The sequence below is a fragment of the Ovis canadensis genome, chromosome 8, assembly GCF_042477335.2.
Source record: "Ovis canadensis isolate MfBH-ARS-UI-01 breed Bighorn chromosome 8, ARS-UI_OviCan_v2, whole genome shotgun sequence".
NCBI classification, from domain to species: Eukaryota; Metazoa; Chordata; class Mammalia; order Artiodactyla; family Bovidae; genus Ovis; species Ovis canadensis.
This window is the reverse complement of record NC_091252.1, coordinates 65,664,302-65,682,180: the sequence shown is the minus strand read 5'-3', so window position 1 is coordinate 65,682,180 and position 17,879 is coordinate 65,664,302. Positions and strand designations below refer to the sequence as shown.

General features: G+C 35.6%; 1 protein-coding gene across 3 annotated transcripts in view; it reads right to left on the bottom strand.

Annotated features, from left to right (window-relative positions):
- LAMA2 (laminin subunit alpha 2) overlaps positions 1 to 17,879 on the bottom strand; it is a 681,429-nt gene that overhangs the window by 267,341 nt on the left and 396,209 nt on the right. For all 3 annotated transcript variants that reach the window (XM_069598353.1, XM_069598354.1, XM_069598356.1), the window contains exon 17: positions 15,942 to 16,069. In XM_069598353.1, coding sequence (XP_069454454.1) covers positions 15,942 to 16,069 — 128 coding nt within the window. The remainder of the gene's footprint in view (positions 1 to 15,941; positions 16,070 to 17,879) is intronic.

The window sequence follows — 17,879 nt, the reverse complement described above, 5'->3', positions numbered from 1 at the left end:
TCTCCCCTTTTGACCCTCCCGTTTCTCTCCCAGGTCACCTCTATATCCTTCCTCCCCCTTCTCCTCTCTACTCAACTCTGTGAATGTCTCTGGGTGTTCTGGGCTGTGGGGAACACTTAGGAAACTGATTACTGGCTAGATTAGTCTCTCCAGTTTTGACTCCCTTTCTGTTCCTCCTGGTCACCTCTGTCTCCCTCCTCCCTCTTCTCTTTACTATGTAACTCTGTGAATCTCTCTGGGTGTTCCAGACTGTTGAAAGCCCTTAGGAAATCTATTACTGGCTAGATCACTCTCTCCCCTTTTGACTCCCCCTCTTCTCCTGGTCACCTCTGTCTCCCTCTTCCCTCTTATCTTCTCCATGTAATTCTGTCAACATCTCTGTGTGTCCCTCGCTGTGGAGAATTGTTTCACCATTAACCTAGATGTTTTGTGATCTGTGCTATTTGGATGGAGAAGTCTTGAGGCTACTGTAAGAATAAGACTGAAAGCCAAAGGCAGGAGGCTCAACTCCAGAACTTGAGAACATCAGAGAACTCCTGATACCAGGTAACATGAATAGACAAGAGCTCAACCAAAGGCCTCCATACCTACACTGAAACCAAGCTCCACCCAAGAATCAACAAAATCCAGAGCAAGATCACCATGCTAATTTTCCAGCAAAGCAGGAACACGACCCTGAGCATTAAAAGACAGGCTTTCTAAAGCCATGCCAAACCCATAGACACTCCAAAACTCACTACTGGACACTTCATTGCACTCCTGAAAGAAGAGATCCAGCTCCACCCACCAGAACACAAACACAAGCTCCCCTAACCAAGAAACCTTGACAACCACTAGTCCAACTCCAACCACAGGGAGCAAGCTCCACAATAAAGAGGAAATAAGAACTTTCAGCCTACAGAGAGGGTACCCCAAACACAGCAATCTAAACAAAAGGAAAAGGCAGAGACATATTCTGCAGGTGAAGGAACATGATAAATGCCCAGTAAACCAAACAAAAGAGGAGACAGGAGTCTTCCTGAAAAAGAATTCAAAATAATGATAGTACAGATGATCTAAAATCTTGAAAACAAAATGGAGTTACAGATAAATAGACTAGAGACAGGGATTGAGAAGACACAAGAAATGTTTAACAAGGACCTAGAAGAAATAAAGAAGAGTCGATCAATAATGAATAATGTAATAACCGAGATCAAAAGCACCCTGGAGGGAATAAACAGTAGAATAACTGAGGCAGAAGAGAGGATAAGTGACGTGGAAGATAGAATGTTAGAAACAAATGAAGCAGAGGGGAAAAAAGAAAAAAATAATTAAAAGAAATGAAAACAACCTCAGAGACCTCTGAGACAATGTTAAACACCCCAACATTCAAATAATAAGAGTCCCAGAAGAAGAAAACAAAAAGAAAGGGCATGAGAAAATACTTGAGGAGATAATAATTGAGTACTTCCCTAAAATGAGGAAGGAAATAGCCACCCAAGTCCAAGAAACCCAGAGAGGCCCAAACAGGGTAAACCCAAGTCAAAACACCTCAAGACACATATTAATCAAACTAACAAAGATCAAACACAAAGAGCAAATATGAAAAGCACCAAGGGAAAAGCAACGAATTATACACAAGGGGATCCCCATAAGGATGACAGTGATCTTTCAATAGAAACTCTTCAGGCCAGAAGGGAATGGCAGGACATACTTAAAGTGATAAAAGAGAAAAACCTACAACCCAGATTACTGTACTTAGTAAGGATCTCATTCAGACATGAAGGAGAAATCAAAAGCTTTATAGACAAGCAAAAGTTGAGAGAATTCAGCACCACCAAACCAGCTCTTCAACACAGATCTTCTCTAGACAGGAAACACAGAAAAGGTTTATAAACTCGAAACTAAAACAACAAAGCATATGGCAATGTGATCATACTTATCAATAATTACCTTAAATGTAAATGGGTTGAATGCCCCAACCAAAAGACAAAGACTGGCTGAATGGATACAAAAACAAGACCCCTATATATGCCATCTACAGGAGACCCACCTCAAAACAAGGAACACATACAGACTGAAAGTGAAGGGCTGGAAAAAGATGTTTCATGCACATGGAGACCAAAAGAAAGCAGGAGTAGCAATACTTGTATCAGATAAAATAGACTTTGAAATAAAGACCATGAAAAGAGACAAAGAAGGACATTACATAATGCTCAAAGGATCAATCCAAGAAGAAGATATAACAATGATAAATATATATGCACCCAACATAGGAGCATCTCAATATGTAAGGCAAATGATAAAAAGTATGAAAGGGGAAATTAACAGTAACACAATAATAGTGGGAGACTTTAGTAGCCCACTCATACCTATGACTAGATCAATGAAACAGAAAATCAGCAAGGGTACACAAGCTTTAAATGATACAATGGACCAGTTAGACCTAATTGATAGCTATAGGACATTTCATCCCAGAACAACAAATGTTACCTTTTCCTCAAGTGCACACGGAACATTCTCCAGGATAGATCACATCCTGCACCATAAATCTAGCCTTGGTAAATTCAAAAAGGTTGAAATCATTTCAAGTATTTTTTTGATCACAATGCAGTAAGATTAGATGTCAACTACAGGAAAATAAAAACTATTAAAATACAAACAGATGGAGGCTAAGCAACATGCTTCTGAATATCCAACAAATCATGGAGGAAATAAAAAAGTAAATAAAAATACGCATACAAATAAATTAAAATGAAAACATAACAACCCCAAAACTATGGGATTCAGTAAAAGCAGTGCTAAGAGGAAGGTTCATAGCAATACAAGCTTACCTCAAGAAACAAGGGGAAAATAAATTACCTAACTTTACACCTAAAACAACTAGAAAAAGAAAAAATAAAGAAACCCAGGGTTAGTACAAGGAAAGAAATAATGAAAATTAGAGCAGAAATAAATGAAAAGGAAACAAAGGAGACTATAGCAAGAATCAACAAAACTAAAAGCTGGTTCTTTGAGAAGATAAATAAAACAGACAAACCATTAGCCAGACTCATCACAAAATAAAGGGAGAAGAATCAAATCAACAAAATTACAAATGAAAATGGAGAAATCACAAAAGACAACACAGAAATACAAAGGAAAATAAGAGACTACTATCAGCAACTATATGCCAATAAAATGGACAACTTGGAAGAAATGGACAAATTCTTAGAAAAGTACAGTCTTCCAAAATGGAACCAGGAAGAATTTAAAATTTTAACAGACCCATCACAAGCATGGATATCAAAACTGTAATCAAAAATCTTCCAAAAAACAAAGCCCAGGACCAGATGGCTTCACTGGTGAATTCTACCAAAAATTTAGAGAAGAGCTAACACCTATCCTACTCAAACTCTTCCAGAAAATTGTAGAGGAAGGTAAACTCCCAAACTCATTCTATGAGGCCACCATCACCCTAATGCTAAAACCTGACAAAGATGCCACAAAAAAAGGAAACTGTAGGCCAATATCACTAATGAACATAGATGCAAAAATCCTCAACAAAATTCTAGCAAACAGAATCCAACAACATATTAAAAAGAACATACATCACAATCAAGTGGGCTTTATCCCAGGGATGCAAAGATTCTTCAATATTTGCAAATTAATCAATGTGATACACCACATTAACAAATTAAAAAATAAAAGCCATATGATTATCTCAATAGATGCAGAGAAAGCCTTTGACAAAATTATGATAAAAACTCTCCATAAATCGGGCATAGAAGGAACATACTTTAACATATTAAAAGCCATATATGATAAACCCACAGCAAGCATTATTCTCAATGGCAAAAAATTGAAAGCATTTCCCCTAAAGTCAGGAACAAGACAAGGATGCCTACTCTCACTACTACTATTCACATAGTTTTGGAAGCTTTAGCCACAGCAATCAGAGAAAATAAAGAAATAAAAGAAATCCAAGTTGGAAAGAAGAAGTAAAACTCTCAGTTTGCAGATGACATGATCCTCTATATAGAAAACCCTAAAGACAACACCAGAAAATTACTAGAGCTGATCAATGAATATAGTAAAGTTGCAGGATATAAAATTAATACACAGAAATCCCATGCATTTCTATACACTAAGAATGAGAAAACAGAAAGAGAAATGAAGGAAACAATCCCATTCACCGTTGTGATGAAAAGAATAAAATACTTAGGAATAAATCTACCTAAAGAAACAAGAGTCCTATATATAGAAACTATAAAACACTGATGAAAGAAATCAAAGATGACACAGATTGATGGAGAAATATATCATGTTCATGGATTGGAAGAATCAATATAGTGAAAATGAGTATTCTACCCAAAGCAATCTATAGATTCAATGTAATCCCTATCAAGCTACCAACAGTATTTTTCACAGAACTAGAACAGATAATTTCACAATTTGTATGGAAATACAAAAAAACCTCGAACAGCCAAGCAATCTTGAGAAAGAAAAATGGAACTAGAGGAATCAACCTGCCTGACCTCAGACTATACTAAAAAGCTACAGTCATCAAGACAGTATGGTACTGGCACAAAGACAGAAATACAGATCAATGGATCAAAATAGAAAGCCCGGAGATAAATCCACACACCTATGGACACCTTATCTTTGATAAAGGAGGCAAAAATATACAATGGAGAAAAGACAATCTCTTTAACAAGTGATGCTGGGAAAATGGTCAACCACCTGTAAAAGAATGAAACTAGAACACTAACACCATACACAAAAATAAACTCAAAATGGATTAAAAATCTAAATATAAGACCAGAAACTATAAAATACCTAGAGGAAAACATTGGCAGTACACTCTCTGACATGAATCACAGAATGATCCTCTATGACCCACCTCCCAGAGTAACGGAAATAAAAGCAAAAACAAACAAATGGGCTTAATTAAAAGAATATATCTCCTGCAGCTCAATACCAGAAAAATAAATGACCCAATCAAAAAATGGGCCAAAGAACTAAACAGACATTTCTCCAAAGAAGACATACAGATGGCTAACAAACACATGAAAAGATGCTCAGCATGACTCATTATCAGAGAAATGCAAATCAAAACCACAATGAGGTACCATCTCACATGGATCAGAATGGCTACTATCAAAAAGTCTAGAAACAATAAATGCTGGAGAGTGTGTGGAGAAAAGGGAACCCTTTTACACTGTTGGTGGGAATGCAGACTAGTATAGCCAGTATGGTGAACAGTGTAGACAGTGTAAGTTTTTTTTCCTTAAATAAACTGGAAACAGAACTTCCATACAACCCAGCAATCCCACTGCTGGGCATACACACTGAGGAAACCAGAAATGACAGAGACACGTGTATGTTGCAGCACTGTTTACAATAGCTAGGACATGGAAGCAATTTAGCTGTCCATTGACAGTTAAATGTGTAAGAAAACTGTGGTACATACACACAATGAAATATTACTCAGCTATTAAAAAGAACACATTTGAATCAGTTCTAATGAGGTGGATGAAACTGGAGCCTATTATACACAGTGAAGTAAGTCAGAAAGAAAAACACCAATACGGTATATTAAGGCATATATATGGAATTTAGAAAGATAGTAACAATGACCCTATATACGAGACAGCAAAAGAGACACAGATATAAAGAACAGAATTTTGGACTCTGTGGGAGAAGGTGAGGGTGGGATGATTTGAGAGAATAGCATTGAAACATGTATTTATCATATGTGAAATAGATGAGCAGTCCAAGTTCAATGCATGAAACAGGGCATGCAAAGTTGGTGCACTGGGACAATCCAGAGGGATGGGATGGGAAGTGAGGTGGGAGGGGCTTCAGGATGGGGGACACATGTACACCCATGGCTGATTCACGTCAATGTATGTTAAAAACCACCGCAATATTGTAAAGTAATTAGCCTCCAATTATAATAAATAAATTAATTAAATAAATAAGAAAGGAAACCACATCGATTATTTTTTAATCCTAAATTAGTTTACAATAATTCATGTCAAAGGTGCTCCACAAAGCTTCTGACACTTTAAAACTATTCATAAAATAGATTTCAAATTCTTAAATATACCCCTGCCTCAGTTAGAATGACAGAAGTAATGTAAAATGCACTCATTGACAGAAAGCAATGCTTTTTCAGAAAAAATTAAACAATAACAATATATCAGATTTGACTAGCTCTTTACATTTTTAGTGAGCTTTTATGAATAATTCTATCAAATTTTCACAAAATCCTACGAGCTGATTGGGTGGGCATAATTTTTCCTGTCCAAAGTCATATGCTAATTTCCAGGAGAATTTAGCACAGAATCCCAAACTTTGTTTCTAACTTGATATTCTCTTTTCCCTATTTGTTGCTGTTTAGTGACAAGGCCGTGTCCGTCTGACTCTTTGTAACCCCATGGACAGCAGCATGCCAGGTGTCTCTGTCTTTCACACCTTCTTAATTCAGAATTAAGTAAATTTAAACTTTGACTGGAGTGACTTAGCACACAAACTTCTAGTGGTGTAACTACTTGACACATGAGTCTAAATAAAAGCTCCTCATAAAGTATGTTTGAATTTGTGCTTCAATACCCTTTAAACAATGTAAACAGGGTTCATTCCCTTGCTGCTGTAGCTATAACTATGGAGAAGATGGTATTCAGCCACAAACATAAAATTAGAATAAGAAATAAACATGTACGTCAAGAAATGTCTATAGAATTTGGATTGGCAAATGCAGCAACTTGACACTGATTTTGGCAAATACTTGAAGCTAACTGTTCTATGAAAGAAAGAGGGAACTGGAAGATCTTTGCTAACTTCAAGAGATTCCAAGATTATGTCATCTAACTGTAATTGGCCAGCTTCACACCAGCAGAGGCACTGTTCTGCTTCCTGGCTTAGTCACTCCACAGAAGACACAAGCGACCAAGAATAGCAGGCATTTTTCACAAACAGGGAGCAAGAGAAGCTACTGCCAGAATAAATAGTAAGGATCTACACAAAGAAACAGTCTTTTTAAATGACTGAATATAGATTTTTATGTTTATGTTGATCTATTTATAAGTAAGTGTATATATGTACATATAAATTAATATGTATGTGAGCATATGTGTGTATTTACATACATCAAGGTACAAACACAGATACAATCTGCTTTGTTCCAGAAAGTATTTAATTCTAATATCAAAATATGTACATTAAGATAAAATGATGCAATAAAAGAGAACAAAACTAAAAATTAACATAAAAATTAAGGGTATATTTAGAGTGCAGAATTCATATTATAAAAATGCATTTTTATGGGTATATGTATATATTGTACAATATGTTCATTACATAGTGGCAGATCAACATGTGGCTTTGAACTTTCTCACAGCCAGTGCAAGAGGGAACCCAGAAACCTATTGTTTCCTGTGATGTGATAGGAAATAATGAATTCTTTCACTACTAGCACAAAGTTTTCAACATTGAGGGTTAGACAATCAGGACATGTTCTGTGCTTGCATGTATAATAGTGGAGCAGTACTCCTTTTAACTAATTGTTATCTGGAACTCTTGCACAGGGGAAGAAAGATAAAATGGGATAAGATGCTACAATGTGTCAGTGAATGAGGAAACTAGGGTAAGATGGTAAGACTGTCCATGCATAACTGCTGAAGGAGTGGAAGACTGAGAAGAAGATGAGAAAAATGAAGGGAAAACTCATCTTACTTCAACACTATGGTTTGGGCCACATGAATTTTTGAAATTTGTCCATAGACTTTTCCTTATTTCAGCTCAATGACCTCTGTTCTACTTATTCTCATGAGACTCATTAAGCAAACATATTTCTTTAATTGTGTTCAAAGGGTGTAAAATCTGATGGAATATCCATAATTGGATTTTGTAATTAGAATTGCATGTTTTCTGTGTTTCTCTAAACATAAGCTTCGCATTCAGCAAAAGCAGAACATGATCTGAGTAAAGTCTGCATGCTGATACAGTATGAAAGCAAATACTTAGCATAGTGCCACAATAAGTTATAGTTATAATTTAAGAACAGTTTAAAAATTTTGCCAACATATGTTGGTTTGTCTAATGCTGAAGACATTTAGTTACTCATTTCAGTGGGAAGTGTTAGCTGCTCAGTCGTGTCCAGCTCTTTGCGACACCACGGACACCACCAGGCTCCTCTGTCTATGGAATTCTCCAGACGAGAATACTGGAGTGGGTTGCCATTCCCTTCTCCAGGGGATCTTTCTGAGTGAGGGATAGAATCTAGGTTTCCTGCATTGTAGGCAGATTCTTTACTGTCTGAGCCAAAAAGGAAGCCCTAGTTACTTATTAGGTATTAATAATTAAACCTGCAGCTTTTCATCCTGCTTCAGTCTCTTAAGTTTGAGTTAGCATAGCCATCACCAAACAGCAGTCATTTTTTACAATGGACATTCACAGTTTTACTGACATTAAGTTCTACTAAATTTGTTTCCTCTCTTCAATGTCGCTATAATTGTTTCTGTTTCTATAGCCCCACTGGAAGAAGCACAGAGAGGTGAATCAGAATATATGGATTATAATATTTGTTCTGCCATAAGCAAGCTATGATCACGATCAAGGCATTTAGTTTCTCTGGAGTTTACTGTTTTCCTTCTGATAGATGGGACCAGTAAGATACATGATAATCTCATATGTGGACACAAAACAATATGTGGCAAATTGTCTAAAATGCCTAACGTTCTAAATTTCTGAATAATGTTGCTGAATTGAACATTTCCTTAACTTTCCTTTCATCTTGGAATAAGTACTAACTTTAACAACTATTGGGGAAAACCACTAGACCATTGAGGTATGACCAAAAACAAATCCCTTCTGATTATACAGTGGAAGTGAGAAATAGATTTAAGGGACTAGATTTGATAGATAGAGTGCCTGATGAACTATGGATGGAGGTTCATGACATTGTACAGGAGATAGGGATCAAGACCATCCCCAAGAAAAGGAATGAAAAAAAGCAAAATGGCTGTCTGAGGAGGCCTTAAAAATAGCTGTGAAAAGAAGAGAAGCAAAAAGCAAAGGAGAAAAGGAAAGATATAAGGATCTGAATGCAGAGTTCCAAAGAAGCAAGGAGAGATAAGAAAGCGTCTTCAGCAATCAGTGCAAAGAAATAGAGGAAAACAATAGAATGGGAAAGACTAGAGATCTCTTCAAGAAAATTAGAGATACCAAGGGAACATTTCATGCAAAGATGGGCTCAATAAAGGACAGAAATGGTAAGAACCTAACAGAATCAGAAGATATTAAGAAGAGGTGGCAGGAACACACAGAAGAACCGTACAAAAGAGATCTTCACGACCCAGATAATCACAATGGTGTGATCACTCACCTAGAGCCAGACATCCTGGAATGTGAAGTCAAGCGGGCCTTAGAAAGCATCAATACGAACAAAGCTGGTGGAGATGATGGAATTCCAGTTGAGCTATTTCAAATCCTAAAAGATGATGTTGTGAACGTGCTGCACTCAATATGCCAGCAAATTTGGAAAACTCAGCAGTGGCCACAGGACTGGAAAAGGTTAGTTTTCATTCCAATCCCAAAGAAAGGCAATGCCAAAGAATGCTCAAATTACTGCACAATTGCACTGATCTCACACGCTAGTAAAGTTATGCTCAAAATTCTCCAAGTGAACTTCCAAACGTTCAAGCTCGTGTTAGAAAAGGCAGAGGAACCAGAGATCAAATTGCCAACATCCATTGGATCATCAAAAAAGCAAGGGAGTTCCAGAAAAAAATATCTATTTTTGCTTTGTTGACTATGCCAAAGCCTTTGACTGTGTGGATCACAATCAACTGTGAAAAATTCTGAAAGAGATGGGCATACCAGACCACCTGACCTGCCTCTTGAGAAATCTGTATGCAGGTCAGGAAGCAACAGTTAGAACTGGACATGGAACAACAGACTGGTTCCAAATAGGAAAAGGAGTATGTCAAGGCTGTATATCGTCACCTTGCTTATTTAACTTCTATGCAGAGTACATCATGAGAAATGCTGGGCTGGAAGAAGCACAAGCTGGAATCAAGGTTGCTGGGAGAAATATCAATAATCTCAGATATGCAGATGACACCACCCTTATGGCAGACAGTGAAGAAGAACTAAAGAGCCTCTTGATGAAAGTGAAAGAGGAGAGTGAAAAAGTTGACTTAAAGCTCAACATTCAGAAGACTAAGAACATGGTATCTGGTCCCATCACTTCATGGGAAATAGATGGGGAAACAGTGGAAACAGTGTCAGACTTTATTTTTGGGGGCTCCAAAATCACTGCAGATAGTGATTGTAGCCATGAAATTAAAAGATGCTTACTCCTTGGGAGGAAAGTTATGACCAACCTAGACGGCATATTAGAAAGCAGAGACATTACTTTGTTAACAAAGGTCCTTCTAGTCAAGGCTATCATTTTTCCAGTAGTCATGTATGGATGTGAGAGTTGGACTAAAAAGAAAGTTGAGCACTGCAGAATTGATGCATTTAAACTGTGGTGTTGGAGAAGACTCTTGAGAGTCCCCTGGACTGCAAGGAGATCCAACCAGTCCATCCTAAAGGAGATCAGTCCTGGGTGTTCATTGGAAGGACTGATGTTGAAGCTGAAACTCCAATACTTTGGCCACCTGGTGCGAAGAGCTGACTCATTCAAAAAGACCGTGATGCTAGGAAAGATTGAGGGCAGGAGGAGAAGGGGACAACAGAGGATGAGATAGTTGGATGGCGTCGCTGACTCACTGGATGCGGGTTTGGGTAAACTCCAGGAGTTGGTGATTTATAGGGAGGCCTGGTGTGCTGCGGTTCATGGGGTTGCAAAGAGTCGGACATGACTAAGCGACTGAAGTGAACTGAACTTAACAAGCATAGGATGAGCTCCAAAGTCCATTCTAAAAGTTCTCAATTCTTTCAAAAATTTAAAGTTTAGTACTTCTGATGCACACAAAGAAGTAGTATTCACAATGGTAAGTATACAGAACTTATCAAGAGCCTACTCTGTTCAGCTTTGTGCCAAGAATATTTCTAATTTTATTATATAACACACGTATCCTAAGAGTTCAAGGACTGTCATGTGTCTCTTATCATATTTAATCTATAAGTTATGTGATGCCAGATTTAAAAGAATATAAACACTTGAAATGTTTACAGTTTTATTTGCTTCTCTAGAGATAAATTTCACTACATAGTTACATTCTATAGCTGGAATATATACATCACCAAGATGAGATGGCTAAGCAAATAGTGGACACTGTAAATAGTTGATAAAGTGATATATATGTATAATTTAAATATTATATGCTTGTCTGTATCCATACATCATAATAATTATACCAATCTATCTCTAGCTCCCTACACATTTGATTTATTTTGCAATATTATCTAAGAAATTTGGAGCCAAAATGCTTGTGATCTGTAAGATTTATGACCAGGGATTAAACAGATAAATCACAAGGCAAAACTATCACTAAGCCTTACACTTCTAGATGAAGGTTGCAGCAACCTTTAGTTGAATTTTTTTTTTTCCTAAATAGTCTGTGAACATTCAAATCACATCTCCTGGATAATATGTGGCTAGTCAATTTATTCCTCAGAGTTTCTAACTCAGATTATAAGAATAATGACTTTTCAAAAACATTTTTAAAAGGAGAGTTTCCCTAAGTCATTAGATATCCCATTATTTAGTGAATACAAATTCAGGTTATTAGATTAAAATTAAATTTTGTCTCGTCACAGTTGTGTAGCTGAATTATGTTAATTTTCAAAATTGTGGTAAACTTAAAAAACCTAATACCTCTAAACATAAATTTTTAAACAAAGTGACTTGTCACTGTTCCTTCTTTTTACTAAAACAAAAATGCCACCTATCTATTATAGCTGATTTTCAATATTTATTGTTAGTTTCAGGTGTACAGAAAAGTGATTCAGGTTTTTTGTAGATTATATTCCACTCTAGGTTATTATAAGTTTTGGGTATAATTCCCCCTAAAAATGCTACATTTAAAGCTGGCATTTAAAATAGGTTTTGGTACTCTACTGCCAATTCTACTTGTAAGGATAAAATTATAACCTAATAATTTAACAATTATTTAATGTAAATAAAAATACCTTAAATGAAAGGATCTTTAAATATTTCATTACTGTTATTATTGAACTTTACTTAAAGAGTCAAGATCTGCACAATATATCAAACTGGAATACCATACTTAGGAACATTTTATCACTGGATACTAGAACCTCAATTCTTTTTATCACTGACAGATGATGGATGGTGTTTAATGCTTGCTGACTTTTTTCTTTCAGGAACACAATTAGAATCCATTTTAAAGTAGAAGCACAGTGAACAGAGAAGGATGGGTCATGAATGCCTATAATTACCCAAGCAAAGTTCTCTGCTTAATGGCTCATCCATATTTATAATAATACCAGTACAATTTGAGGATAAATTAATAAGGTCTATATATGCACTCGATTATATAATTCTGCAAATGTTTTAGGCCAGGATTCATGTGATACTATGAATGGCCAGTTCTGCTGGACTGACAGCTATGCTAACGCCATTGATATTTTGGTTGCAAAGGAGTGCAATGCAGATGAGTAACTAGATGCCATCCCTTTGTTATCCTTAAAGTTTTGTGTAAATTGGATGGTTCTGGAGAATTCCACTGAAGCGAGTGAGTCGGTTCTCCATAGCTTGATCTAACCCTTCACAAGTACACCAGAGATCAAGATTTGTGTCATGGATGTCCAACATATTCATTATTTTCCAGATTTCCTTTTAGCCTTCTTCCTCTTCTCTGACATCCCTGGTTGCCAAAAGATCTTCAGTTTGGTAACCATCCAGGCACATGCCCTAAATTCTGAAAATATTCTGATCACTAATATATATTACCCCATTTCCCATTTAAGTCTCTTAATGTTATCGCTTAAAATGCAGTGTTACTTAAAGAAGCCCTTAATGTAAGACTGTAGGGGAATGGAAAGCACATGACTTTAACTTTAAAATTTCAACTCTGATACTTTAATTTATGACTGAGTAAATTACTTAATAAATGATCAGTCTCAGTATTAGGCTCACCATGTTCAATCATGGTTTTAGGTGCTTGGTGCATTTCAATTTATGTGATTCTCACAACAACCCTCTGAGAAGGTCCTAATTATGACAAGAGAATTGAGACACAGAGAACGTAAGTTACTTTCCCAGAGTCATACGGCTAGAAAGAATGAAATTCAGCATTTAAATCAAGGAATTCCAGTTCCAGAGACTGGCACTATAATGCTCTTTTCCCACTTGAAAACTCCTTTCTTAATATTTACTGAAAGCAGATTACTACATTCTAGATATAAGGTCAGGTATTATATTTGGCATTAGAGAGTTCCAGAAAAACATCTATTTCTGCTTTAGTGACTATGCCAAAGCCTTTGACTGTGTGGATCACAATAAACTGTGGAAAACTCTGAAAGAGATGGGAATACCAGACCACCTGACCTGCCTCTTGAGAAACCTAGATGCAGTTCAGGAAGCAACAGTTCGAACTGGACATAGAACAACAGACTGGTTCCAAATAGGAAAAGGAGTACATCAAGGCTATATATTGTCACCCTGCTTATTTAACTTCTATGCAGAGTACATCATGAGAAACGCTGGACTGGAAGAAGCACAAGCTGGAATCAAGATTGCTGGGAGAAATATCAATAACCTCAGATATGCAGATGACACCACCCTTATGGCAGAAAGTGAAGAGGAACTAAAAAGCCTCTTGATGAAACTGAAAGTGGAGAGTGAAAAAGTTGGCTTAAAACTCAACATTGAGAAAACGAAGATCATGGCATCTGATCCCATCACTTTATCAGAAATAGATGGGGAAACAGTGGAAACTGTCAGACTTTATTTTGGGGGGCTCCAAAATCACTGTAGATGGTGACTGCAGCCATGAAATAAAAAGACGCTTACTCCTTGGAAGAAAAGTTATGACTAACCTAGATAGCATATTCAAAAGCAGAGACATTACTTTGCCAACAAAGGTCCGTCCAGTCAAGGCTATGGTTTTTCCAGTGGTCATGTATGGATGTGACAGTTGGACTGTGAAGAAAGCTGAGTGCTGAAGAATTGATGCTTTTGAACTGTGGTGTTGGAGAAGACTCTTGAGAGTCCCTTGGACTGCAAGGAGACCCAACCAGTCCATTTTGAAGGAGATCAGCCCTGGGATTTCTTTGGAGGGAATGATGCTAAAGCTGAAACTCCAGTACTTTGGCCACCTCATGAGAAGAGTTGACTCACTGGAAAAGACTCTGATGCTGGGAGGGATTGGGGGCAGGAGGAGAAGGGGATGACAGAGGATGAGATGGCTGGATGGCATCACAGACTCGATGGACATGAGTCTGAGTGAACTCTGGGAGTTGGTGATGGACAGGGAGGCCTGTGATTCACGGGGTCATAAAGAGTCGGACACGACTGAGCGACTGAACTGAACCGAACTGAACCTTCAGAAACAGTTTAATAAGTGGGTGTAAAATAATGCCAAGTATAATGCCTGACCCTATGCCTAGAATGTAGTAGTCTGCTTCCATTAAATCTTAGTTCTTTTCCTCTCCAGTGACTAAGATGGAAATTCTGATGGAGGGATGTTGTCAGGGAATAGTAAAAGGATTTCATGTGGGCTGAAGTGCAGGAAGCGTAATTCCTAAGATAACTTTTAAATTCAAGACAGAATTAATCTCAAAATCTTTAACTTCTAGTATTCATGGACTCTAGCAATAAAAGACCATTTTTATTAGGCATATCTTAGATAAGACTGCAAAATATGACCAACTTGGTAATACCTTCACATTAAAAAGTTGTAACTTTGTAACCTGTAACATATAATCATCATGAAAAATTTTTGCTCTTCAAGGATTACTACAGCATTCAGAAATAGATGAAAATTACATATAAAAATATGAATTAAGCACTAAGCTTATCTTTAAGAAAATTTTTAAAAATTTGATTTAAAACTACAGTTACTTACAATGTTTACTATAAAAAGTATTGATTAGTATTATAATTAATATGATTACTTAAAATAAAAAGAAATTTTTGGTTTCAGGGTCTTTCTTACATATTTGCTTATGAGATGGTTGCCCCTGAGGGGAAAGTGAATTACAGCATCTGAAATAATGTGTTCCCCTAAAAGGTAAAGGGAAGATCAGACAAAATATATACTTTAAAAAGTCTGCTACACAAAGTTATTATTTCAGATGAACAAGTAGAAAATTTTTTAAAAAACAGATATCCGGATGAATAAAAAAATTGTATGAAGTTTGCATTAAACTTTTCATGATGTGTTTTATGCAAACTAAAGTGCTATCATCCATATTTCAATATTTTATAATTTATAATACCATTAACCTATTTCAATAAGATAAAAATATATATACAATATGATATTATATGATAATATGATAAATCATGCAATAACCAAGGGATAAAACTGTGGTTAAAGGTCAGCTAGATTTATTTCTTATTTTACCTTTTTGAGGGATTTATGACTTGCCTAAGATTTACAAACAGTGTGTGACTGGGACCCAAATAAGCAGCATTTTATTAGTAGTATTTTTTAATACAGTATGAAGGGGTGTGTGTGTGTGTGTATCTGTGGGTATGTGTCAAAGTTTGTAAAATATATGTCTGTTCTTTGGAGTTGGTTTAGAAATTATATTTGAGTTCTATCTCTTAGATACTAAATCCCCAAAACTAGAGCTAAAAATATTAAAAATTTCATGGAATAAACAGCCACAGCTTTAAATATTTTATGTTTAGAAAAATTCATATTATCTTCCTGATAAATTTATGCACATCTTTATTATTTATTTATGTGTGACAAGAGAAAGGGTAAATTCTATATCAAAAATACACTTGCAGAACCAGATTCCCAACTCTGGAAAGAGGTAAGTTTGTTACTCACTTATTGGATGGGCTATTGAGTGGACAGGCACAGGGCTGACAGTCGTCAGAGGTTCCTTTAGTAGGATCACCATAGAAACCAGGAAGACATTTATTGCAATATGGGCCATCAGTGTGATCCTTACAATTCTGAGGAAGAAGTGCACATCAGAGTTTATTATTCCAGTCTCTAGCATCAATGCATTACCAAAAATAGGTCTACAGAATCATTAGTCTGTTCCCCGCCAAGAAGAGTAATTTCCCACATAAAATGGTCAATTTTACAGCTGTGAAATAGCATTGGAAGTTAATGTAATTTCTAGCTTATAAACTACATGCTACTTTCAGCATATGCATACTTAACAAAAAGATGACTGAAATTCACTATAAAGTTTTTTCATTATGTAAATCATATTTTCTTTTTTTTTGGTCTTCATTTTTTTCTTAAAGAAATATGTGTGAGTATGTATAGTAACATACATTTAGACTCTACAGAGACTAAATGACATATGTTTGATGGAAATTGTACCTGATTTAGGTAAAAATTAATTGTTCAACTTAAAACTGCTGATTTAATGAGAACTGTGGCTAATCATACAAATCCTCTGAGACTATAGCCTTCCTACATCTGAGATTAATCTGGACCTCAGTATGCTCTGATGATGTGGACAATGCACTAATGTATTACAGTTGTGAGGGCCTTGCTTGACTCATGATTAAAAGATGGGAAGACTGAGAAATTTTTAAATGTATACTAATAAATAGTAAAACCACAAGGCATGTAACAATTTCCCTCAGACACTGGTTTTTAAAATAAAACAGCATTTTCCATCAATTAGTATTTTCTGGAAACATGTACTTTTTAAAAATAGAGAAAATCAAAATAATTTATATCTTGATTTCTTCATGTTAATTAAAGTAGATTTATCAACTTAGTGTTCACAAAATTCATCAAGACTGGTAAAGGTGAACAATCAATTAATGAATGAAATTGTCTATAGTTTTCAATAGCACAATTTGATCAATTTGTATGATGTTTTGGCATTGTGTAGACATAACTTTTTCAAACTCCTGTAATACAATAAAATGTATATAATGCCTATTAAATGTCATACAGCATAGATTTATTGTGACAAATATATTTTTAATCTTACAAGCATATAAAATTCTATTTTTTCTCATTTCAAAAGAGTTCATCAGAGTTTGGAGTATAAGACCTTTAATTTTATCATCAATAACGAAATATGTAAAGGAAATAGCTAACAGCCAAAATATAAATTCATTTTAAGCATAAAGTAAAAATTTATTAACCTTGATGACCAATGGGAGAGCCAGTTTGATTTAATGAAAGTTCTGAGTTATTCCAATATATTTTAAGTTCTATTTTAATTACATTTAATAAATATATTTAATTTAAAACCACATAAATAAGATTTCAGAAAACAGTTGGTCAAATTCCTTGGGGAGAGGGACAGATTACTGAATAGAAGATATGAAATGGAATTCAATAATTTAAATCTGAATCAATTGCTTACATTCTGTAAAATGTGAGAGCTGACGCCCATAATACATGCAGCTTTCAAGTTCTGAAATCCTATGACAGTTTGAAGTACAAGTGAATCCGTGATTCTTTAGTATCTGTTAATACTTGAAAATAGGTTTTTCCTTAAGGTATTTAAAATTCTCAAATTTCTTTATCAACCTTCTATCAAAGTAGTAAAGATGTTAACTTTATTATCAACACTTGTCTAAATAACAGCACATCTGGTAGGAAGTTGCCAAACATGGATCAATCTGATGAAAGGCTTTCCTCTTTGATTTCATCTTCATATTAGTTCCTTTCAGTTTTCAAGTTTAACTAAAGTTGGCTCTTACTAAAAAAAATAGTATGTTTGTTGCAATATTCTTTGTATATTGTTATACTGACACAATCAAAATTATATCTTCAAAGATTTAGGGA